This window comes from Alligator mississippiensis, chromosome 1 (genome assembly GCF_030867095.1).
Source record: "Alligator mississippiensis isolate rAllMis1 chromosome 1, rAllMis1, whole genome shotgun sequence".
NCBI lineage: Eukaryota > Metazoa > Chordata > Crocodylia > Alligatoridae > Alligator > Alligator mississippiensis.
In genome coordinates this window covers 354,687,703-354,712,692 of record NC_081824.1, presented here as the reverse complement: position 1 = coordinate 354,712,692, position 24,990 = coordinate 354,687,703, and the positions used below count along the sequence as shown (strand labels likewise).

Below are 24,990 nucleotides of genomic sequence, written 5' to 3'. Positions count from 1 at the left end.
GGGATCTTGGAGTCCTAGTGGACTCCAAGATGAACATGAGCCAGCAGTGTGACGAAGCCATCAGAAAAGCCAATGGCACTTTATCGTGCATCAGCAGATGCATGACGAATAGGTCCAGGGAGGTGATACTTCCCCTCTATAGGGCGCTGGTCAGACCGCAGTTGGAGTACTGCATGCAATTCTGGGTGCCGCACTTCAAGAAGGATGCGGATAACCTGGAGAGGGTCCAGAGAAGGGCCACTCGTATGGTCAAGGGCCTGCAGACCAAGCCCTATGAGGAGAGACTAGAGAAGCTGGACCTTTTCAGCCTCCGCAAGAGAAGGTTGAGAGGCGACCTTGTGGCTGCCTATAAGTTCATCACGGGGGCACAGAAGGGAATTGGTGAGTATTTATTCACCAAGGCGCCCCCGGGGGTCACAAGAAACAATGGCCACAAGCTAGCAGAGAGCAGATTTAGATTGGACATTAGGAAGAACTTCTTCACAGTTCGAGTGGCCAAGGTCTGGAACGGACTCCCAAGGGAGGTGGTGCTCTCCCCTACCCTGGGGGTCTTCAAGAGGAGGTTAGATGAGTATCTAGCTGGGATCATCTAGACCCAGCACTCTTTCCTGCTTATGCAGGGGGTCGGACTCGATGATCTATTGAGGTCCCTTCCGACCCTAACATCTATGAATCTATGAATCTATGAATCGCTTCAAATGTGCAAGTGAGGCCTTTTGACACCTGAAGAAACAGGTGTTCAAAGATTGGGACATCAGATCTAAAACCAAGGTCATGGTTTATCAAGCAGTCATAATTCCTGCCTTGCTGTATGGAGCTGAGACACAGACGACATACAGGAGACATATAAAGTTGTTGGAAAAGTACCATCAATGCTGCCTGCAGAAGATCCTCCAAATCCAGTGGGAAGACAGATGAATCAACATTAGTGTCCTCCTGCAAGCAAACACCATGAGTATTGAGGCAATGATCATCTGACATCAACTTGGTTGGACTGGCCATGTCATCCAGATATCTGACTCCAGACTCCCAAAACAAGGGGTATGCTCAAGAGAAGGACAGAGAAAGTGCTTCAGGGACATCCTCAAGACCTACTTTAAAAAGTTCAAGATCCATGTCAACTCATGTGAGACTGTTGCCCAGGACCACCCCAAATGGAGGAAGAGTCTGCTGCAGGGATCTCAGTATTTTGAAACCTCACGACAATAACAGAAGCTGGAAAAACGGAAGCAACAGAAACAACATGTTGTGGACCAAATCAAAACTCCAGACCCACCCACCCCACACAGAAACACATGTCTGAGCTGCAATAGAGTCTATCAATCCCGGATAGGCATCATCAGCCATCTTCAGACACACAGATAAGACAATAATAGAAGACAATCATCCTTTACTGTGAGGGACTGCTAAAGAAGATATGTTGAAGTGGGTATAAACTGGCATTTCTCACATGTGGTGCTACACTGATCCACACCAAATCTCACTTGGTTCCTCAGTGGGACAATAACGATTGCTACCCTCATAGAATCTGATTCTTCGTATTTTGTCCAGCAACACAGTGAACACAAAAGTCAGTTTATGTTTATTTGGGCCCCTCTAGGTGTTCAGGTAAAGGTGTGATAGGTAGGAACTGATGTGTGATCCACATGTGTATGGCAGGAGGCGTGAATCCAGCATCAGATCCTATCAAACCTTACTGCCAGTACAGAGGAGCCCAGGATTGCTCCCCCTGCAGCAGCAAGTAGCAAGCTTCTGCAACTGTGAGTCCCATAGCTGACAGGACTCACAGTCATGGCAGCACCCCACAGCTGCCAGGACAGAGAGTCCCGCAGTTGCTGACTCTCAATTTCAGAAGCCACAGGGCACTGCTGGAATGGACAGTCCACAGCTGCAGGATTCCTAGTCCTGGTTGTGCATGGTGCATCTCTAAAACTGGGAGCCCCAGCAGCTGATTGGGCTCCCAGCCACAAGGGGAGACCCTGATACATGTGCAAATCACAGCTGGATAGAAACTAGGTATAAAGTTATTGCACATTTTCTCACTTTAAATTTATAAGTGGATGGACCTTTTTATGGTGTGATAGTTATTTTGCATGTGTAGCTGTTCTATATTCATTGTGCAATTAACCAGTTAAGTGTGTAATACATTTAATGTGTAGAGGGGGCCTTTGTTTTGAGGTTATCCCTAAAGTGATGGACATAGCTAACCTTGCTGTTTATTTTAGCTGTTGTCTTTTTCTGGATAAACATTTATTTTTCAAACTAAAAACTAAGGTTTTTAGGTGCATTACATTTTGAGTCAGTGGAAATGCTCATCAAGAACTTCAGTGACAAAGAAAATGAAATTGTAAATCTCTGCTTTTTTGCACAAAGCAGATAATGTTTGTGTTTGCATTCCCTTTTAGCCTTTTCAGCAAATACAGGACAATGCTTTTATTTTCATGAGTAAAAGTCTGATTGCATGCTATTATTAACTAAAGAATAACTTATACAATGTAGGCCTTTTTCTGTCCCTTTTCATTTGAAAAATAAGTGACAGGAGCACTCATGAAAGGTGTCTGAAAGCAGAGAGGACTGACAAATCAGTGCCTTAATTTACCCTTAGAATAGATAGAGCACCAGCACAGACAGTGAACATGCTACATTATATCTGTGCAACATTACCATCTGAAGGAATCACTTGTAAGGGTGAAAGTTTTCATGACCACTCATTTTTTTATCTCCCTGTTCAGCACCCCAACAACAGAAGTATGAAAGACAACATGGGCTTTTACTTAATCCACTAAAAAGTGAACTGAGACCAAGTATTTTCATGCCAATGGATGAATATCAGAACTCTCAGCCACCCAATCTGGGTAAACAGCAGTCTAAATCTGAGAAGTGGCATTGTTTAAGGTAGGGATCTTCTTTGGCAAAGTACTAATAAGTAATGATTTTGATCTTCACAATTTTAAGGATCAGAACTGGTCTGAATGAAGTCAGACAGGAATATAGAGTCTCCACCTCACATGCAGCCTCCCCATTTCTCAATTCTTGGAAAGCAGCAACTGCATGTACGCCTAATGCTCACACACCCATGCAGCTAGATAGTGATAAAACCTGCTCCTTCAAAGGGTTCACTAGCAGAGCTAAACCCGCACAAGTAGGGATGTAACTCATATCCAATATTCAGGCCATCAAGCCGGTCTAGTCCTAAATATTTTAAGCTGGGTGCTTTGTTCACTATTTATTTATCCAGATACTTTTGACAGGCTGCTCTGGGAAGGTGAACTTTCAAAGTTCTCAGTGTGCAGTACCTGGCAGTCCCATGTCTCCAGTTGATCCTTTTTGTCCTGGATGTCCTGGGTCACCTGGAAACCCTGGAAGGCCTGGATCACCTTTTGGCCCTGGAAACAGTGTGAAACAGCACAAGGTCCATTAGTTCACATAGATTCAAGTACTCTGTGATAGGTCCATATACTAAAAAATTCAGACATACCTGGCTGTCCAGGGGTACCAGGTAAACCATCCTTCCCTGGCATGCCTGGGTCACCATAGTCCCCTCGTATACCTTTTTCTCCTGCTTGTCCATGTGTACCTGAATACCATAAAAATGTGATTTTAAATTATTTGGCCACTTTTAGTGACTTACCTATTTCAGCAGCTACTTGTCTATCAGTATAATCAACTTTGTAGCCAGTATGCACAGTTATAGCTTTTGAAGTTCATCTATGCAAAAAACCAGGCAAGTTATATCTTTGAAAAGAACATGAAAAGAAACTTGTGACTTTTAAAATGGAGATACGGATTTGAGACATCTAGAAGTGAGCTAGTAGCCTCTTATTAACTAAGTTAAGAAACCAGTGATGTACGACGAGAAAGTTTCAGATTGTAACATGAATGACTGAAATGTCTGAGAGGACCACTAGTCTGAGCAGCCAATCACAGAATGCTTTGTATCATCTGTAATGTGAAATCTGCTGCTACCCTGATTTACCTAACTTCAGAATAGTGGTGCTCAACCTTTTTGGCCAGCAGGCCAGACAGGCAATGCCTAGGCTGCCTGTGGGCCAGATCCAGTTGAAGATCCCAGTCTGGCATGGGGTGGTCACAGCAGGGTCCAATCCAGCCACATGGAGGAGGGCAGGGGGCATCCTAGCTCCAACCCATCAGGGTGAGGAGGTGTGGTATAGCCCTGTGGGGAAAAGGGGGCAATGCCCAGGCCCAATCCAGCCCCATGGAGGAAAGAGGGCTTGACCTGGCCCTGAAGGGGGGGGGAAAGGGGAATGGCCCAGCCTCATCCAGCTGAGGGGGTGGGGGCAGAGGGCATGACTTGGCCCTAAACTTCTGTGCAGCACTTGGGCTTTAGGAATTTGTCAGTGGGGGATGGTGGCCATATTTAATGCCACCATTCCCCTGCCACCAGATTTCCCAATTTGTGGGGAACCCTGCGGGCTGGAAACCTATGGCTCTGCTGGATGCATCTGGCCCTCAGACCAAAGGTTGAACACCCCTGTTTTAGAATATCTCCTAGGTGCCACTTAACAGTGCTGTCCACCTGTTGCACACTGCAGTAGAGATATAATAGTTAAGCTTCCAAGTCATACCCATTATCTTTTAAGCCATTTCGTTCCTCAAGATACAAAACATGCAGTCCCAGAGGAAAGAAGAAAGCATCCATGGAAAGACCCAGAGAAGGAAATCATTTTGAAGTATATATTTTTTTTCTTTGCATTTGGTTCACCTTTTAATGAAGGATCTTGGATCTGAGCTGTTATTGTTACTGATTGAAATTTTTCACATCAAGAAAATGTGTTTGAAAAACAATGCTTGGAAACAAAACTATTCATTAAAATGTTTTGACATTTTATTTTCCCAAAATGTTGCATTAACTTATTCAAAATATCAACTAAAGTTCAAGGAAGTTAGCCAGCTGGTTAGTCTACTGACTCAGGGGCAGGCAAAATACAGTCCAAGGGCCAGATCCAGCCTGCCAGGCCATTCTATCTGGTCTGCGGGGCCCCTAAAATTTTTAGAATATTAATTTTTATCTGCACCTGACTGCCTGTCAAAGATGACAGGCACCAGGGGCAGCAAGACCCAGGGGAAACTCGCAGCAGGACCCAGCAGCTGAGCAGCAAGGCCTACCCAGCTCCACTGCGCTCCAGCTCCCCACAATAACCACACCCCACAACAGAACCACCATCATTCCTGAATCTTATATTTGCACCTCCAGAAAGGCAATATATCTCATCCAGTGCACCAAATGCCCTGAAGGAGAATATGTAGGAGAAACCAAACAATGACCACCTACCAGAATGAATGCACATGGAAAATCCATTAAAGATAAAAATATCTGATTACCTGTGGGTGCCCAGTTCTCACAAAACAATCACTCCCTCTCTGACTTCTCAGTTCTATTCCTCAAAGTGAACTTACTAAACACCTTTCACAGACAAGCCTACAAACTTCACTTTGTAAATCTACTGGATACAAAAAATCATGGACTCAGTATAGACATTGGATTATGACACACTGCAACCTGCTTGATATCTGGTTCACCAGGTACCTGCCTGAACTTACTATTTACACTCTCCCAGACCCTCCTTCACTACCCATTGTCTTCCTAATTTCCAACCATTTACTTTTTCACAGAATGACTCTTTTCTACCTTAGAGAACTCATCACTACAGCAGAGTCTCCCTTGCTTACCTTTTGCATTCCCTCACCCATTATTTCCCCTTCATTCTCCCCCCCTTCCTCTACCCATTGTTTTCCTAACTTCTACCAATTTACATTCTCACTGACCTCCTGTCACACTTTTAGCTTCTTTCATTCCTTGATCTCAGAACAACAGCAGAGACTCCCTATGCCTGAAGAAGGGTGCTTGTGCCCGAAAGCTTGCAAAAACCTTTTTTCAACAACTCAGTTGGTCTAATAAAAGATATCACATCTACCCAAAGAACCTTGCCTTTCTATAACAAAGAGGACAGATGCTAATCATCAGTCTTGCAACAGATTAAAAATCAGTGACTATGTATATTTGAAGATTAAAGGTTACCTTTCTCTCCTGGGTCTCCTTTCTGGCCTTTAAGACTTGCCATATCTGTTTTATTCATGGATCCTGGCTCTCCTCTCAGGCCTCTTTCACCTTTATCTCCCTTAAAGCCAATTTCACCTGGTGGCCCTTGCGAACCTGGAAAACCTCGATTACCTATGGACAGAAAAGACAGTGTAGAACATCACAGTAGCATACACTGTTTATATAGACACCTCTCTCTCTCAATAACAAACCTAAATGATTACCAATTCAAACTATGAGTTCACACACAGATTCACAGAAGTTTAGGGCTGGAAGGGACCTCATGAGAGCATCAGGTCCAGCCCTCCCTGCTCTGGGCAAGAAAGACTGCTGGGGTCAGTACATCAATACCAGGGGGTCCAAGTTACCTTCACAGGCATCAGATAAAGTAGTTTCTACCTGCTTTATGCCCATGGAAAAACGCTTTCTGTCAAGTACAAGATCCTTTATGATCAGAGCTTCACCACAACCCTGCCAGAGGATGGTGCCTCAAAGAATACTGAAGAGAATATTATATGTCAGGTGGTCTGGCTCTCTTTTCATCTTTGCCTACCTGGTCCAGACTCACCTAGCACAATAGAAAGGGAGCAGGGGAATGTGGGAAGGTGGAAAGAGGCTTTTGATAGTCATTCCTTTTTATGCCCTCTGCCAGAGTGGACCAAGTTTTTCACATGAGGTAACCACAAATGGGAAAGTACTACAGGACACAGAATTTCTTAAAAATCATCCCAGAGAACTTCCCTATAGAATTCTATAGCATCATAAAAAAAATCCACAGGAAAGATTTACTTTTTAAAAAATTCTATATATTTTGGGATAACCGGGTATGTCTAAATGTGCATATTAATGTGCTCAAATAAACTCCAGAGCTTATCACTTCAGACTTTATTGCTCCGGGCATGTGTCTGCACATTTGGGGTTTTGGGTTGGGTTTTTTTGGCAGGGGGGGAGGGTAGGGAGGGGCGGTGGTTCTAATTATTATACCATATTCCTAAACAAAAAAATTGATTCAACCTTGTGCCAAAGGACCACCATTTGACATTCAGCTTCTGATTCTACCATGCTAGTCTCCTAAAACATGCATAGTCACAGTGGGATTTTTTTCCCTTATTTTAGATTCACACCCCAACCTAAGATAATTTATTTCAAAGAAGTCCCAATATATCTTTGTTTGTTAGGAGTTCTTACCTTTTTCACCAGGCAATCCTTGACTTCCAGGGGTCCCAGGAAAACCTGGTGTTCCAGGAGTTCCCATAACTCCCATTTCTCCTTTGGTGCCTAAAAGCCAAAGTGAAATAACAAAGGATAGAAGCATGGTTCATCAGAATAAAAGAATTAAGAGGAATGGAATACCTACTCCCTTGATACATTAGGACCTAAACTGTTTGAAGAGAAATGGAAAAAGAGAATGAACAGATTAAAAAATAGACATAATTTATTAAAATAATTTTATATATAATATAATGTAATAATTTAAAGCCTTTAATGTCTCAGATCTGTTGTACTATTTTACCTAGTGTATTTGTTAAAATATATTTTTCTAATTATATTGAAAAGTCATCTGTAACTGTACTCCTCTTTAATAAAAAGTTAATATATAATAGGTCTAAAAACATGGTACCTATGTCTCAGAATATAAAACCTCATCATCTAAGCATAAACTAACCATAGGTATGTAATAAGGATGTTTTATGATGTAGTCTGGTCATGAATTATGGGTGGACTTTTTATATTATTAGCATTTTCATAATTTACTTTTTAACATCCCATTGATGTTCCTCAATAAATTAACAGAGAGCTCTGGACTTCTTGTCGGAATGCATTTGCCTATTGATAAGAATTGATATATACATGGTGAATACATAAGAATGCCAGATACATGGAGAATTCATTGAAAAAAAATAGTTTAGTGAGGCAGATAAATTAGATCTGGGACCAAACTAATAGAAAAAGGAAGTGTAAAAACATACAAAGTAATATTGTGAAAATTAGGCACTCAAGATCAATCTTGTAATCAAGTTTTTGACAGTTCCAGAGTACTTCCAAGCTACAGACCGAGGGTCACATTCTGCTCTCAGCTGCAGCAACAATACTATTGCTCCAAATTTACACAAGTGTTACTAAGAAATCAAACCCTGCCCTTAAAAACTTCGGGATGAATCTCACAAAACACTCCTAAATTAAACCCCCATCAAACGTTACACTCCACATGCAATTAACTAGTTAATCACATCTTAAAGTGTAAATTGTCCAAACATTCAGGCAATTAATGGAATGACAAAGCAACACCAGCCACAAAAATATTACATTGAAATATGTAATAATTTCGTAGCTGGTTTCAATAACATTTTTACACAAATGTGTGGCCAGATGAACTGCACTGGGGTGTGAATGATCGGCAGCAGCATGTGGATCACGCTGGGCCTTGAATGGTACAATCCCTGCTGGTCCCCATTTGAGCCCTAGTGAGGCCCCCATGCTGCCCCTGATCAGGATTCAGATCCAGGGGCTCTAAATGGCCTGATGAGTCGCCAGAGCCAGACAACAATCAGCTGATTATTGGGCACATTTGCCAGTGTAGAGGGAGCCCGGGATCATGATCCCAGGTTCCCCCTGTACTAGCAAGTAGGGCACAATTGGGGTGTAATCCCTAATCCCAAAACCATCCAACCTGTCATGCACGTGTAGCATGGTCGGACACATGACTCTTGGAATAGCAGATCAGATCCCACCACGGCTTTCACTGAACCATCAGTCTGCAGCCTTGTATACAGTGAAATAAAATATAGAGAAAAGGCAAGGTCCTAGTTAGAGACAGGGCTTAATGCATCAGACAGTTTGATTCTGATCCCTTTTATACGCTTAAGTGTGTAATTAATGCTAAGCAAGTGGTGAAGCGCTTTGTGGGATCAGAGCCTTCACATTCAGCTCATAGTATATGCTGCCAGGCACGCAAACAAATGGACAAAATGTTGCTGTTTTTCCACTCTTTTAGGCTGCTTTTTGGTAGCATCATTATTTAATTTATTGTGACCATTAAAAACCATCAATAAACAAGGCAAAAATGTGTACCTTGAGGACCTGGAGATCCGTCTTTCCCTTGTGGACCGGGGAGACCAGGCAAACCTACCATACCAGGTACACCAGGTTGACCATGGAAACCCTTATCTCCTTTGGGTCCTGGCATATCTAGTCCTGGAACACCTGGGAAACCCTTATCTCCCTTTAGCCCAGGAAGTCCTAAAGAACAAAACAATAACAAATTAATAATTAATCTACATGAAACATGATTAATCAACATATAAAATACAGTATTGAAGTGTTCTGTAAGTTATGTCTTGCAGATACAAAGCAGATTTCTCTATTACTAAAGTAACACAACATAGAAAAAAATCCTCATTTGAAACATAAGAAACAATACTAGAAGGGGTCTCCTGGACCACTGATCCATAAAATAGGTTCCCCATTCTGCTAACTGTATTCTATCTTAAATTAATTTTTGTGAACAATGGATGTGTCTACATAAATGCAAGTAGCAAATTTAAGTGGGTTTAGTTAATGTGCAGCAATGCACATGTAGACATGACCCAAGAGCAAGTTTTCTCCTTGGGTCTGCTCAACCACTAGAGGGTAAGCCCGAGGCCAGCCCCAGGGCTGCAGGCTAGGAGTCTCTCCAGCTGGGGCACATACCAAAGGCTGGGCTGGGGCACATACCACAGGCAGTCTGAGGACACTGCAGGCCCTGTGTGTCCCCCTGGGCAGGCCAGAGTTGAGCTGTTCTCGCCTGCCTGCAATCCTGTGCAGCTGCCAGGGTGCTGAAAGTTGTTGCAGGATGCTGCAGCCTCTGGCCAGGCCTGTCAGTCCCCCAGGGCTTCCTGCAGGCAGCTTCCTGGAAGCAGGGCTAGCACCACCTGCCTGCAGCATGCCCCCAGCAGCCTGCCCTGAACTTGCAAGTGATGTGGGGCATAGCCTCTGTCATGCAACTGCCGGCAGCTGCCAGGGCCCCCCTGCAGGACTGCAGGAAAATCTTCTCCCTAATCCCCACATGTGTAGATGGCTGCTCAAAAACCCTTAGTCTGGCTTAGTTTACACCAGGGTAAATCTAGGCCAGAGTAAATGCATGTGTAGATATGCCCACTGATGACTGGAACTGTATGTAGTATTGTAAACAGAGCTCACTAATGCCTTAGACAGACTAAAATACCCCACCTTAAAGCATTTACATTAGTCTTTTACATGGCCATGATACACTGACAGCTCTTGGACATGCTACAGTCTAATAGTAAACCGAAGGCCCTCCCTTCCTCTGTTGCCTCCAACACGTGAAATTGTATCCTATAGTGAAGGTTCTTGGTATTAGTTCAAAAGTGCATGACTTTGTAGACTAATACTGATTTGCTGTATCCAGACCATTTAAATTGCTGTAGTCCACAAGGTAATCTAATACAATAATCTGATTATCCTTTAGACTGACAACTCCGCCCCCCTCCTCCCTCTTTCATGTCTATATTTCATAAATACTATCTAAATCTTGCATTTTAAAAAGTATGGGAAGCATTATAAAAACAACACCATGGTTCCCTACTACATTAATACTATATAAGCCATAAATTTAATTTTCAGATATATATGCAAAAATGTTGTGTATCACCTGGTGGTCCTTGGGGTCCTGGATGTCCTGCTGGTCCAGGGGGCCCTTGAGGGCCTATTCCTGGTTTACCTGGTGGACCCGGAATACCTTGTATTCCAGGCAGACCTGGCTCACCTATGTGGAAATATAAAGCATAAATCAACTATTTTGCAATGCTATTTTTAAATCCCCCTAGCTGCAATTGGTAGACATGTGCACTGGGTGCCCTATGTAAGCATAGGGTCAGCAACAACAAAAAGCAGAGGCATTGCTCCAGTCCCAGGTTCCCAGCGGTTCCCAGGGCTCCCCTCCTGGAGGGTCCAAATGGGAAGGGAAAAGAGGAAGGGCTGTGCACCTGGTCCTGTCCCAACAATGGGTGAGCAGGGAAGAGCTAGACAGAAGGAAAATAGGCTTTTTCATGAGGATTTAATGAGCATGCCTCATTGCACAGGAGTGAATTGCAACCATTAAGACTTATTTTAAGAAGCAGAAAAGAAATGTTGCTATAATTTAGCTAGAACTTTTTTTTAAGCTACCTTGCTGTCCTGTCTGGCCATGTACACCTGGAAACCCTTGTTCTCCTCGTAAGCCAGGCAGTCCTGCATCTCCCTTGGGTCCAGGGAAACCAGCTGGGCCCTGTGGGCCTGGTAGCCCCTTGAGACCTGGGAGACCCAATCCAGGTTCACCCTTGCCAGACAAAAAACAACAGGTTGAGCTGGTGTTTGAAAATCAGGTATTTATAAATGTATAGTTAGAAAGTATAATAAATAGCTGAGGCAGAATAATAAGATTAGACTATTAAGGCAGAACTTGATTAATATATGCTGTTTTTATTATATCAGTTTGTAAGTAACATACTGGAGGTTTTTCCATGTCAACTATACCTCACATTAATTCCTTCGTGTGCATGTGGTAATGCATCAAATATTGATGACCTAGACACTTGACATTCTAGTTTAATATCCTTTTCTTAGTACAAGCCATAGCTCTGTACAGATTGATGACAACAAAGAGTTGTTTAAAAGAACACCACAAATTACCAACACTTACTTTTTGACCCTGAAAACCTGGTATACCTGGTAAACCATCCAAGCCAGCACGACCTGGGGCCCCTGGCTGACCAGGTGGGCCAGGCTGACCTGGGAAACCTACAGGAAAAAAAAGCACAGTATGTTGGACACAATAAGTATCTAATTAAGTTTATGCAGAACTTCTCCTGTTCTTTAAATGACTCCTCACAACCATATAAAGGGGTATTAAACAAAGTCTTTACAGTCTTGTTAATGCCATTTTTTCAAGGAGATGATCCTCTTCTACAAAGTGCTTTAAACCCCAAAGTCTCAGTGACTTTATTACGATTTTGGAAGCATGAGATTATTCCTCACTTTCCTTTATAGCTAGATCAGCCTGGATGACAAGCTATCCCTGAATGAGTTGGAATCCTGTTCTGTGGTTTATCTTCCTTACACTCTGTGAAAACACCTGAATATAATTGGTTAGCTCCTGCTTCAAAAGAGATGTACATCTAGGCAGTGTTCTTTACACAGTGTAGTCTCCTTACCTTTGGGACCAGGAGGCCCAGGGAATCCTATTCCTGGCTGTCCAAGAGCACCTTTTTCACCTGGAAGCCCAGATCTTCCTGGGATCCCAGGATTCCCTTTATCACCTTTTCAGGTAGAAACACAGACAAAGTGCATTAAGTACTTATTCAAAGCTCACCCTTGGGGTAAAACATCCATTAGGCTCAGCAGTGAGAAAATTAAAGAGTGCACCATACCTTGGGATCCAGGGAATCCAGGTGGTCCTGGGAGACCAGCTGAGCCTGGCAGGCCAGGCATAGGAATGGCTTTTCCTGCTTCACCCTTTGCCCCTACAAAAGTAAAGAGGATAAGTCAATATTTGCACATAAAAAGAAGGCTAAAGTATTTGCAAATGGGAGGCTGTGAATTTTTCCTCAAGGGTTAGAGATGGCCACCATTTTATATTTTCCAGTAATTACTCTTCATCTCCAGTGCACTCATCGGCCTTATGAAAATGTCCGAGTACACATGACATGCCTGAATTGTGAGGGCTGCTGCACGTCATTCCCAGTGCCTCACACCTGTACGTGTACCAGGTGAATCCACCAAGCTCCACTGACAGGTGTTCCAGTCTCAAAGGTTTAGATTGTAACTTAAAGTGGAATTCAAGAGGAAGGGAGTTGGGGGAGCATCTGTAAGGCTTCCTCTTTTAACACTGTGCATTTGCTTCAGATGTTGGATCTTGTCACATAAGCGGGTGGGAAATGGATGGAGTCCCAGATGGAAAGATTCATATGCTCCATCCAGTGCATTTTAAAGACAGATGCTGATTCCCTTACACATTCTGGGGTGAACCACTGATTTCAAGAAAAGACGGCAACAGATGGATCTGAACAGGGGAATTCAAAGACACAATGCTGGTCAACATGATGTGCAGTACTCTCAGTACAACTGCATAACTGCTGCCTGGTGTTTTGTAGGGATTGTGATAATTAGAGTTTTTAGGATGTAACTGAAAGGGCACAATGAAGTGACTCTGCAGATGTTTACAGGGAGATCCTGTGAATTGTGTTAACCCAAGTGACTATGGACCTCTGTGTTTTGTTCTGGGAGATTCTTAACACAGCAAAATATACTGTAGGGAACAAGCCATTGAACAAGCCATGGTGGTCTGTGCTAACTCTGCTCCCAATTATACACCTTTAACTGATTCAGGTAATAAGAATATACCACCATTTCCCCTAGCACACTGTGTTACCTGGAAGGCCTGGTAAACCTGGGTTTCCTGGAAAGCCCTGTTCCCCTTTGTCACCAGGTGGCCCAGCAGGTCCAGTCCCTGGAGGTCCAGGAAGGCCTTTGTCACCACGTATTCCTGGAAATCCACCTGGACCAGGGGAACCACGTTCTCCTTTCAAGCCAATTGTACCCTAATTTTAAGGAAAGAGCAATAGTGTAATTACAGTACCTCTCACAATAATAATGCTAAATAGGTATTCTCAAAGTCCATTCACCACTTGGAACAGTTCTTAAATATTCTTAGTAAGGCCTTTACTCAGCTACACTTATTCCTAGGTAGTCCCCAAGAAATGGTACTCCTCCTGATTTAAGGAGTATGGTACACCTCGGAGCGAGTAATAGTATGAGAAGCTGGGCTGAAGAATAAATATAAAAATTCACAGGATATATAACAGCAAATTAATGAACTATAACATATAAGAACATACATACCGAGGCCCCTTTAGGACCCTGGAGACCTGGTAGGCCATCTCTTCCTGGTCTTCCTTCTCTTCCAGGTAATCCTGGTGATCCTGGGAAACCAGGAGTTCCTTTTTCACCTTTTAGGCTAGTATCAAAGTAAATATCTCCAGGCTCTCCCTTTGCCCCTGGGCTACCAAGCAGTCCTGGTGTACCTGGAGGTCCCTGAAATTATATACAATATGAGCACTACTAAACACCTATGAATGATTTTCCTATCCCTCCCCAGAAGAAAAAAAAAACAAGTAAAGAAAAAACACTGATATCTTTAATCCAGGCACTGAACTGGAAATCACAGGAATGGATTTGCCAAGACTAAGCATGTTAATAAGTGATAAAGATCATAATAATATTTTCCTCGTTGTTCTTCTAATTAGCTTCACATACTACAGTTTTGTAGTTCTGAATGCTTGTGTGAATGGATGAATACCAACCAGAACTTTTAAAAGAGAATCTGAAGGCCATGTCTATGAATCTATGGAAAAGGTAGTCTTGTCATGCATGAATTGGCCATAAGGATTGAGATTTGACTTTTTATTGTGGCACTGATGTCAAGACAGTTGCATATTTTTAAATACAGTTTTCTTCAACTAACAATGAATATCATTAGTAGTTAAGAATTTTAAATTAAAACTAGGAAAAATAATATTTTCTGAAGAAGAAATTATAAGTGAAGTATGTTTCATGTACATGAATGTAAAGTTTTAAAACTTGTTTGTTACTAGTCTTCCATTTGTTTTTTAATGCATCAAATTTCTACAGGAGAGAGAAAATAAGTCATGTAAAAACTATAACTTTGTTACTCTAATGCAGTAGTTCTCAACATTTCAAGGCACTTCTCACTAGACTTGATACACCCCTTGGAAAATGTCTGCTCTTAGTGTTTACTTTATATTTGACTTCAGATAAATAATACAGCAATTCTCCTGTTGCAACAAACTCAAAGACCACAAGAAGCCAGAATGTTTTTAACACTGTTGATTCCTATTTGAAATCATTAGGTTTATCTTGTGAATCATGTTTGCCATGACACCCAGGTTGAAAATCACTGCTCTTGTGTAACAAAAACACTCCATTGTGTCCAGGATCATTTTTAATAAATGTACAAACAATGACTTCTGCACCTTTACCGAGCAAGTTATTTGTATAAGCATACTTATATATTATTATTCCTTATTTGGGGATGATTTAGTGGTGAGATCAAAGGGAAGGGTTAATTTTTTTCTTTCTGCTTAGCAGAAAGGTTAGAATCCATTTCACTGTTTGTTTTGGAGAGGCAAAGGCTCAACATGGCCAATGTTGGCTCCTAATTGGACATTTCATTTTTTAATATTTTTGGTTTTATTTATTTTTAAAGGTTCTTTGCATATATTTGAGCCCTTTGGGTTTTTGTACAACAGATCCTCAGTTTGTTCTAGAAATGTAAAGCATACTTTGTGTCAGGTGGGAAGGTGGACTGCATGTTATTGTGTACCCTTTCGGGCTTAATGCCTACTACATGGCTGCCCATTATGGCAAGGCACTGGATTCCATAATCAAGATGGTCCTTGCAGTCCTTTATTCGTAAAATGCAGTAAGCTAAAGCAGGGGTGCCAAACTCATTTTCCCCCATGTGCCACAAGAGTGGTGTGGAGCTGGTCTACAGGCCAGGTGAATGATGTGGAATAAGCCCCATAGGCCAGATTGGCCCCACAGATCCCCCTCCCCCACATGCATGCCAGATCCAGTGCATGTCGTGCCCATCCTAGCCAATTTGGGACAAGTGACACCTGCCACAGCTGGCCTGGTGCATACACAGGTCCTGAACTGGCCAGGGCAAGCACTGTGTGCAGCATGGGTCCCAAACCAGCTGGAACAGGCACTGTATGCTGCGCAGGCACTGGATCAGTTGGAGTGGGCACCGCATGTAGCATGTCCCAGAGTAGCCAGAGTAGGCACCGTACACAACATGCATCCCAGACCAGCCCTGCTTGGGCATTGCATGCAATGTGGGTCCCAGACCAGCTGAAATAGGCACCGCATGTGGCAGATGTTCCAAACTGGCTGGGGTGGGCACTGTGTGAAGCATGGGTCCCAGATCAGCTGTTATGGGTGCCACAGGCAGTGTGTGTACTGGACCAACTGAGCCGGGCACTGCATGCAGCCCAGGTCCTAGGCCAGCCAGAGTGGGTGCTATGTGCGGCTCATGTCCTGGGCCCTGTGTTTGGTGCTGGTCCAGCATGTGCCACGTGCACTGTATGGGTCAACCCAAAGGCAACACCAGGGCCCAGATGATGGGACTCTGGGGGCTGCATATCTGACACCCTTGAACTAAAGCATTTGTGTGTATGAAGTTTATATACACATATCTTTCTTAAAGAACCTAAGAGCTTGTCTGTTCAACTTCATGTGGTATGCTTGCCAGAAAGGGTGCCCCACCCCCCACCCCTACCCTGTCTAGCCAGTGGGAATCTTTCCATTGTCTTTAATAGGTGCTGGATCAGGCTCTAACCTCCTGGCATGGCATTTCCAAGTTAAACTAAGAGCTAACTCACTGGATGTTTAATGCACTTAGTCTAATATATCCAAGCAAAACTAATTTAAAAGCACCCAGGACACCAGCAAATGTTTGCTTGAAGAGAGGAGTGAATGGAGCTTATTACAGGAGAAAGGGTAAATGTAAAGATTTTGGCAACATTTGCAGTGAAAGCTTGTACTGTGTTATGCAATAAATGACTAAAAGTAACACAGAAAATATCTCATTACTTTCCGCACAATCTTTTCCATAACTTCACATAAGTGTGGATGAAACTAAATGACCTAATGATGTAATCTCCTTTATGATGAGGAATTTAAATGCAAAGGACCAGATTCTATTCCACCCAGCCCAAGTCCCTGAAAACCAGCAGATGCAGAAGGTGGGCATGTCCTCCTCCTCACGATGCAGCTGTATTGGAAATCAGATCGGTATCGGCCAATTTGCCTCCCCAAAATATCGGTGCACCCCTAGTAAACAGCATTCCAATTGAACAACATGTACCCAGGTTACTCTAGTAGTTAGGAAGCTTCCAACTTCCAGCTTAAATTTATTCATGATTAGTTTAGGTCCATTTGCTCTTCTGCAAATATTTTCCTTAAGTCCTATTCTTTTCCTTTCATGGTGTTTACCCCCCATATGCATTTATAGAGAACAGTCATATCCCTGCTTAGCTTTTGCTGTGCTTTGTTAAACAAGCAAAACTCTTCTAGTCTCTTCTTGTAAGATAGGTTCACTATTCCTTCATTCATCTTAGTTGCCCTATTTGGCATGTGTTCTAGTTTTAGTTCATCGTTTTTGAACATGGGTAACCAGCACTGTACACAGTATTCCATATGAGGTCTCACCAGGGCCTTGTTACAAGGACACTATCACTCCCTTATCTCTCCTGCAAATGCCACTGCATGGGTATCCCAAGATCACTGTGAAGTGACAAAGTAGTTTCCTCCTGTGAAGAAAGGGTTAGAGAGACTGCTGGTTCTTACCTTCTACACAGGCAGCCAATGGAGGAAGGAGAGTTAAAAGTAGGCCTCAGGCAGAGGAGGACAGAAAATGGGACAGAAACCTGCCCTGCTGCAGTGAAATGGAGGGAAAGTGAAGGAGATACTCTGGCCAGTGAAGCAACAAAACACTGCAAGAAGTCACCCAGTATAATCATACATACAAACACATAAGCAGTTGTATCACACTGCTGTCTCACAGTCTTTCTGTGAGCATACCCAGAAACTTCTCAACCTCAGTCATTTCCGGTGAATGAACTAACTTACAGTTGAATATATCTAGTCCCCTGTTGCATTGACACTGCACTTTGTACTACTGAATATCCTTCCATTTCTATTATTCCAGTCCTCAAAACCAGGAAAGGTTTACTTACAGGCACTCCTTGAATACCATCAAGTCCAGGCAAGCCCCTATCACCTTTGGCACCTGTCTGTCCTGGAAAGCCTTGTGAAGAAAATGAAAAACATGTTTACTAGAGAGCTACTTCTTCTAAAATAGCTGCTCTCTCCACACATGCCAAAACCTGAAATAAGGTCCTGGGACCACTTTTGGGGTAGCCTCCTAACTGATCACAAGAATGCCAGAGACAGAGGTCAAGGGTTGTTAGGAACTGCTCTCAGGATGGCTTCACCACCTTCATTTCCAGGTTTGTTGCCTGCCCAGTAAAAGGAAGTGAATAGAGTAGCTTATCTCAGTCTCAGGAGTATATGGAATGATACAGATATACTTTATATGACCCCTTAATATCAAGGGATGGGCAGCATGACCTGCCTAATAACTGGAACTACTATTTAAACCCTGCAATAAATTGAAAGGTCTCATTGTCATTCTACTTCACCAACTAAAAAACACTTATATGGTGAACATATACGATATTAAAGTGTTGTCTGCCTGATGAACAAGGATCCTGGTTTTCTCCGATTAAAAAATCCCCAATTTTAGGATTAAAAAAGTACGCTAAAATCCACATTTTTCCTGGTTTAAAATGGAACACCACTAATATAGAGAGAGATATATAGTTGTGTTTCATTTTTCTTGAAAAGCACATTGCTTGCCTTTAAAGTTTTTAGATTATTATATTTGTGGGTGTATTTTAAAGGCTGTTTCAAGCACATTGATTACTCCACAGTAAAGTTACATTTATAGGCCCAAATTCACTATTCATATATCAATTAATTTGTTCTGCATGATAAATATAAGAACTTTAGTTTCAAAGCACATTTCTAACTCCAATTTTGACTGTTGTCAAAATGCTACTTGTCAAAAAAAGGGTACATGGGAGGCAAGGATTTATTTTATTAGTAAAACTATGTCATTGAGATAGAGTTAGACAAGCTTTCAAATGCAAGACGTTTTTCATCAGCTGGGATCCTGGTTTTCTTTGATAAAATAAATCCCCCATTTTCAGATTAAGAAAGTAACCCAAAATCCACATTTTTGCATTATTAAAATGAAACATCTCTAATATATATCGATATATTAGGGATGTTTCATTTATATCTATATCTATATCTAGCTATCTAGTGATCTAGATATATAGATATATATCTGTATATATAGATATAGATATATGCATATATAAAATGATCTTTTTAGATCACAGCCTTCAAAATAGGATGATTAACTCACATTAAAAACCATAGTGTAACCATACAGAGAATGACTAATGAAGAAAACAACCCTCCTAGACAGAATTGGTAATTACTGGAAGAGCCTTTCTGTGTTCATCATCTGTAAAAACAACATTTAAGCAATCTTTTTCAAAAGCATTCAGTGCTGGCCTGCTTCTACTTCTTTTGAAACAAACAGTAAAACTTTTGTCACTCCAGTGTGAGTAGAGTTAGTCTAACAGTGAGAAAATCCCATTCTTTTAATGCCTACAAGATGATTTGATTAATGGAAAATATAAATATATGACATTGTCTGAGCACACCTAATGCAGAGTTTTGTTCCACTTCTGGTGAGTTGTTTGTTTTGCTTTGGGATTTACCTTTGGGTCCAGGTGGCCCTTGTACTCCAGGAAGTATTGCTATATCGCATGTGGTGCAAGTGTCACCTTTATCACCTGAAAACAAACAAAAAAAGAAAGAAAAAGAAAAATTAAACAAACTCTAACATAATAAGGGTCTCTTATACTGTGAGGTACGACACTGATAGCAAATTTGTTACATTAGTCAAATGCTTAAATGAGAATGTATTAGAATACTTATTTATAATGCTTTAAATAAAAACTTTTAAAGGTATTAAAAGAAAAACAAATTATTTGAGAAAATATCTAATGTTTAGAGTTATGTGAATGGGAGGAAAGACAAAATGTGACTGAAACGGAGGCATAAGAACTAGAGGGATCTCTACTGGATTAATAAATTGAAGATGAAAGGGAAAATGGGGAGTCTTAACTCCATTTAAATTTTGCAGTTGTGGACAACAACAATGGAAACAGATCTGAAAGACATAAATGTAACAAATGTAAACAAATGCAAAGCTATTCATTTCAGTAGTATGGGGTCTTAGTATCGCTTTGTTTTTTGCACATTTTTGCCAACACTACTGAAATCCATGCAGCTAGGCCTGGTTATACATGTTAAATTTAGCCATTTCTTTAATTTTAATTCAAATGAAGAAAAAGACCAAAAAGAAGACATTATGGGATGCTGTGTTATCTTCCCTTTTCAAGGAAGGACAGTAAACATGTTCAGCCTAAGTAGTAACATTTTATACTTAAGAGATAAACAGATTTGGACAGATCAATGGATTTGAGAATGAAAGATTGCTGTGACTTGATGACAATTAGTTTTATAGGTAGGGAACCTGAAAGAGAAAACTACAATTGAGAAGAGCATGAAGTTAGAGCAGTGCTTCAGGAAAGATCAAAAATGTTTTAAACTATTCCAGTTACTAGTTACAGCCTGTAAAACAATCAATGTGGCATAGAATAAAATATTTATTTTAAAATCTCTCTTGAAAAGAAAATCCCTCTTCAAAAAAAGTCCCCTACTAAACCAGACTGAGTATACCCAAATACACTTGAATAAAACCCAAAGCAGCAAACTGGTAAAATAAAGAATAGGTGAGGTGGCAGATACAGACATGAAGTTGGAGGGTTAGTGAATTCAACTTGACTTTACTGTCAGTTCTTGCTTTGTCTTACTAGCAAAAATATATATACTTCCTAGAGCACTATTAAGGAAATTCCTGTTTGATTTCCCAATAAAATAGTGTGCCCCCGCATGTCTCCTAGCTTTTCAAAAACAAGAATATAAAAAACTCTGACTTTTTCAAAATATTCCACGACCCATCCCTCATTTATTAAAAGTGTTTTTGTAAGCTTTGTGACTTCAGACCTGATACTGAAGATGCTGAGATCTCACAGTTTCTGGGACGCGTACTATCAGGCTTTTCTGTTCAAGCCTCTGGGTTAATTTTAAATTCTGTGTATAATTATACAGTAGTATGCCTAACTTTACTGCAGGCCAAGTAGAATCAGCTTTCAGAACCTGATTTAGCTTATCAGCCTCTCTAACATCTGCTGAACCAACATCCATTTAAACAGGCAAAATTGAATTCCCTATCTTTTCTCCCAAATCCATCCCCCTCATGACATTCTTTATCACTAGGGCCCCATCTGCCCGAAGTGTGATTAATCAGTTAATCATGCCTCAAGGGGTCACATTCAATCAATTAATGGTGTGATAAAAAGAGGAATAAGCTACAAAGTTATTCCACAAAATTGTAGCCGATTCCTATCATGACATTATTTGAACTTTTGGCTAGGGGCCTCTGTGACTAGGAGCCCTGTCAGCTGATTGCAGCTCCCAGCTGGGGGGTGGGGGGGGGGCATGTCCACCCCCAAGCCTGGAAACTCCCAGCTGACAGGGCTTCTCATGAACCCCCATGGCTGGGAGGGCACACCCATGGCTGAGAGATTGCATAAGCTGTGGTCTGCCAGCCATGGGGTTGCATGGAGCACCCCCCCATGGTAGGGAGTGCCATCAACTGAAGGGGCTTCCAGTTGCAGAAGTTTGCTTCTTGCCAATGCAGGGGGAGCCCAGGATTGGACTCCTCTCGCCCTGGCAATAAAGTGTGATGGGATCTAATTTGCAATTCCACAATTATACCTCCCTGCCATGAACGTGTGGCATGACCAGAGGAACGATTGTGTGGATAATGCATTAAGTCCCATTGTGCCTTTATCTGCACATATAGAGGGCCATGTAAGATAGAGTGGAGGCTATCGGAATTACAAACTGAAGTGCGCATCAGACACCTGGATTTAAGATTGCATTTCTTCCTCTCACTCAAGTCTCTAACCTGGAATATCTCTTTATCTTCAGTTGGCTAATCATATGGTTTGAATAAGACCTCAGATGTTCAGCATCCTACAATTTCAAAGTTCTAGTGCAAAGCAGAAAAGAATCAAAACCACTGGATAGACCAAATAGAAGCTACTAGCTCACTTGAAAAGCATTACCTTTCTGTCCTGTCTCTCCTCTGAATCCTGATTGTCCGTCAGGCCCAGGAGGACCAGGATCACCATGCTCTCCAGGTGCACAATCCAAGATTTCATTTCCTAGTGGAATAAAATAATAAAGAGCATTGATTTCCAAGTCCAAATTTCCTGCTAGTGTAGTTCATGTCAACATCATTGCTACCTAGATCATTGTGATCCATAATAAAATACCTTTAAGTAGGCAGTTTTATTTGTCCAGTTCTACTATTGTAGAAAATTCTTGCAGCATTCTTGTACAACTTAAACCAATAGGGTTCTATAGGTATTTTAACCCTATGTAGATGTTACTTTCAAAACCTATGTCATTATGGACAACTCCCAGTCTCTCCATATTAAAGTTGTATACAACTTTCATTTAAAAGCTTGTTTCCATATTCCCATTTTAGAAAATTGGTGTGGAATTAAAACTGATCTTTCAGGCCAATAAGACTGTTTCTGAAAGGTCTGAAGAAAATTCATAAAATAGACTTTAGTTACATATACATTTAACACCCCCCCCGCCCATTTCTAATTTTCAATTTTGTCTAAAATTTGTGGGTGCCCTTCTAGATCAAAAGCAGACTGTTAATAACTTTTCAGATTTTCCACATTGATAAATATCCCTGAAAACTCACATACCAGATGTATATTTTTTAAAGTGTTTTAAGATTCAAGGAAGAATAACAAGTGAGAAAGTCCACGCATACTTGAAGTTTGAACACAGAATAATACTTCTCTTGTTAAATTTCATTGTTTTTTAAATTGAATTTTTCTGTTAAGGTATTTTATAGAGAATTATTAATTTCTATATGTTTTTTCAAACTATCCAGAATGCTGCAGTAGGGATGTTATTCTCTAGTTAGTTTTGTAGGCAGAGTAAAAACTCACAACATAGGAATGTTATATTTTTTATTGATATATACAGAACTTTAACATAAGGGAGGCATTAGCCACGTAATTCTTCTCTCCTCCACTATTTAATAAGATTTTTTTCTATTACTTTAATTTGTTAATGAATTAATATGTGATATGTACATTTATCTTCAAGATATAAGCAACCAACTGCTGCCTTTATGTCACTGGTTACAAATTAGATATGATGTAATAAAATGCTCTAGTTAATTTAAGGTGCACAATCTAACAAGGCTGACAATAAAGCAAATTAAACGGAATGATGTTGGTTTGCCTAAAAATGAAATGTAGAACGGAAGCAGTGTTTTTAATCTTTTTACACATTTCCCTCTTCTATTTCTGTATTGTTCTTCAGTTAAAACAACCATGTCCAACTCAGCTCAGACAATTAAAATTCTGTAATTCAAAGGCATTTCCAAGACTACAGGGAATGCTTCCAGCAAGTGATATAACTTTCATGTTGAACAAATTTGTCTGTAAAGACTATTTGAAGGCACAGATGGTCAAGAGCTAACTGAAAACATATGGCTGAAGAGTATAGTAATGGAATTATAAAGTAGAAAATTAGGAAGCAAGTGGAAATGTCTATATTTAACTAGTGTTTGCTTAATGAACTATTAATGTGTCCCTAGGTAGCAATTAACTCTAAAATATGTCTGCTTATTTGCAATGGTCTACTACTTATTTTATGTTGACTGGTATGCATTATTCAATATGATGTGCTAGCATATATTACAATCTGCCTAGTCAAATGCTTCCTCATATCAAATAATCAGATTCTCAGCTGCTTTAAACTAATGTGGTCCTACTGAAGTCAATAGAGCTGTGCCAAATAGCACCAATGGAGAGCCTAGCCATAGACATTTAAGAATAACTTGATAATTTAAGTCACTATGGCAATAATTCATAAAAAGAGTGATGGCAAGAGAGAAATCCTGTCACTTTCATCCTGAGCCTGCAAATTATTCAACATAGGTGGCTTGGGAGTGTATCTGAACAGATAATGCATAGTGGTGTAACTCCTGAGTTGTCTGCCTTCCCTAATTTGTAGCTTATTCACTCCCAGACTTGCTTCAGAGACTGAAGAAATAACTTCAGATCATGTATACCAGGAGTGGGCCACAAGTAGCATGTGCAGTAGTTGTGTTGCACATGAGCTCCAGACACTAAGTAAAGGTGTCACTGCCAAAAACCAGGTTAACCTTTCCTTGGCTCTGCAACCACTGCCAAATTCAGGACTTTGGATCCTGCCTCACTTGCCATATAAAACTGCAGCAGTTTTGGGACCAGTGAAGGATCAACTGATCATTGCCATTGGATAACTAGCAAACATGAAGAAAATCTGGACTAGCAGCAACATCACAACGAAAATGAAACTTCAACTACTATATAAGCTGTTCTCATTTCAACAACTCTCGATGGCTATGAGACCTGGACACTCGCTAGGGCACTGGAAAAGTGAATTGAGACCTCTGAAATGCGATACTTCAGAGGACTTGTATGCATACCCTACACTGCACGCTGAACAAATTAATCTGTGAAAGATCAAATCAGACAAGAAGTTGGCAAATGCGCTTAGTCAAAATCGTAAGATGCAGTGGTTTGAACATGTAACAAGAAGGCCCAGCATCCTTACCAATACCATCCTGCAGGGTGCTGCAGACAGACAAAGAAGAGGAAGACCTAGGATGAGCTGGACCTCCAGCATCAGAGACTGGTCAAAACAACCCACACAAAAAATGCAGACCAGTGCATGTGGGGTAGTGCACACTGCTCAAAACCGGAGCCTGGCCAGCCAAAGACATGCTCCGGCAGCCAGCCAGGCTCTGAGTGGCAGGATTGCCACTGCTGCAGCCCCAGGAGGGCCCCAGGACCTTAGGTAAGGCTGCCCCAGTGCTGGCCTCAGCTTCCCCTACCCCACCTGGGGTAATCTGCCACGCACCAGAGGGCACATGGCACAGGTTTTACCCGGGGACAATTAGCAGCGGCACAAAGTGTGCCACCACTAGTTGTCTCCAGGGAACCAAACATCTACGCTTGTGTGGACACGGCCAGGGAGATGGCAGGGCTTAACTTGTGGCATGTTTGCCAATAAGGTTGATCACC

The 24,990-nt window shown here is 41.4% G+C and overlaps 1 protein-coding gene across 1 annotated transcript in view; it reads right to left on the bottom strand.

Annotated features, from left to right (window-relative positions):
- Window positions 1–24,990, bottom strand: part of COL4A1 (collagen type IV alpha 1 chain) — a 218,247-nt gene that overhangs the window by 42,263 nt on the left and 150,994 nt on the right. Inside the window, exons 22-36 of the mRNA XM_059721088.1 lie at window positions 21,955–22,053; window positions 19,474–19,548; window positions 17,857–17,927; window positions 13,940–14,131; window positions 13,470–13,638; window positions 12,469–12,561; window positions 12,253–12,357; window positions 11,742–11,839; window positions 11,228–11,378; window positions 10,713–10,826; window positions 9,134–9,301; window positions 7,250–7,339; window positions 6,041–6,193; window positions 3,479–3,577; window positions 3,297–3,386 (exon numbers count right to left, since the gene is read on the bottom strand). Of these exons, the coding sequence (XP_059577071.1) occupies window positions 3,297–3,386; window positions 3,479–3,577; window positions 6,041–6,193; window positions 7,250–7,339; window positions 9,134–9,301; window positions 10,713–10,826; window positions 11,228–11,378; window positions 11,742–11,839; window positions 12,253–12,357; window positions 12,469–12,561; window positions 13,470–13,638; window positions 13,940–14,131; window positions 17,857–17,927; window positions 19,474–19,548; window positions 21,955–22,053 (1,767 nt within the window). The remainder of the gene's footprint in view (window positions 1–3,296; window positions 3,387–3,478; window positions 3,578–6,040; window positions 6,194–7,249; window positions 7,340–9,133; window positions 9,302–10,712; window positions 10,827–11,227; window positions 11,379–11,741; window positions 11,840–12,252; window positions 12,358–12,468; window positions 12,562–13,469; window positions 13,639–13,939; window positions 14,132–17,856; window positions 17,928–19,473; window positions 19,549–21,954; window positions 22,054–24,990) is intronic.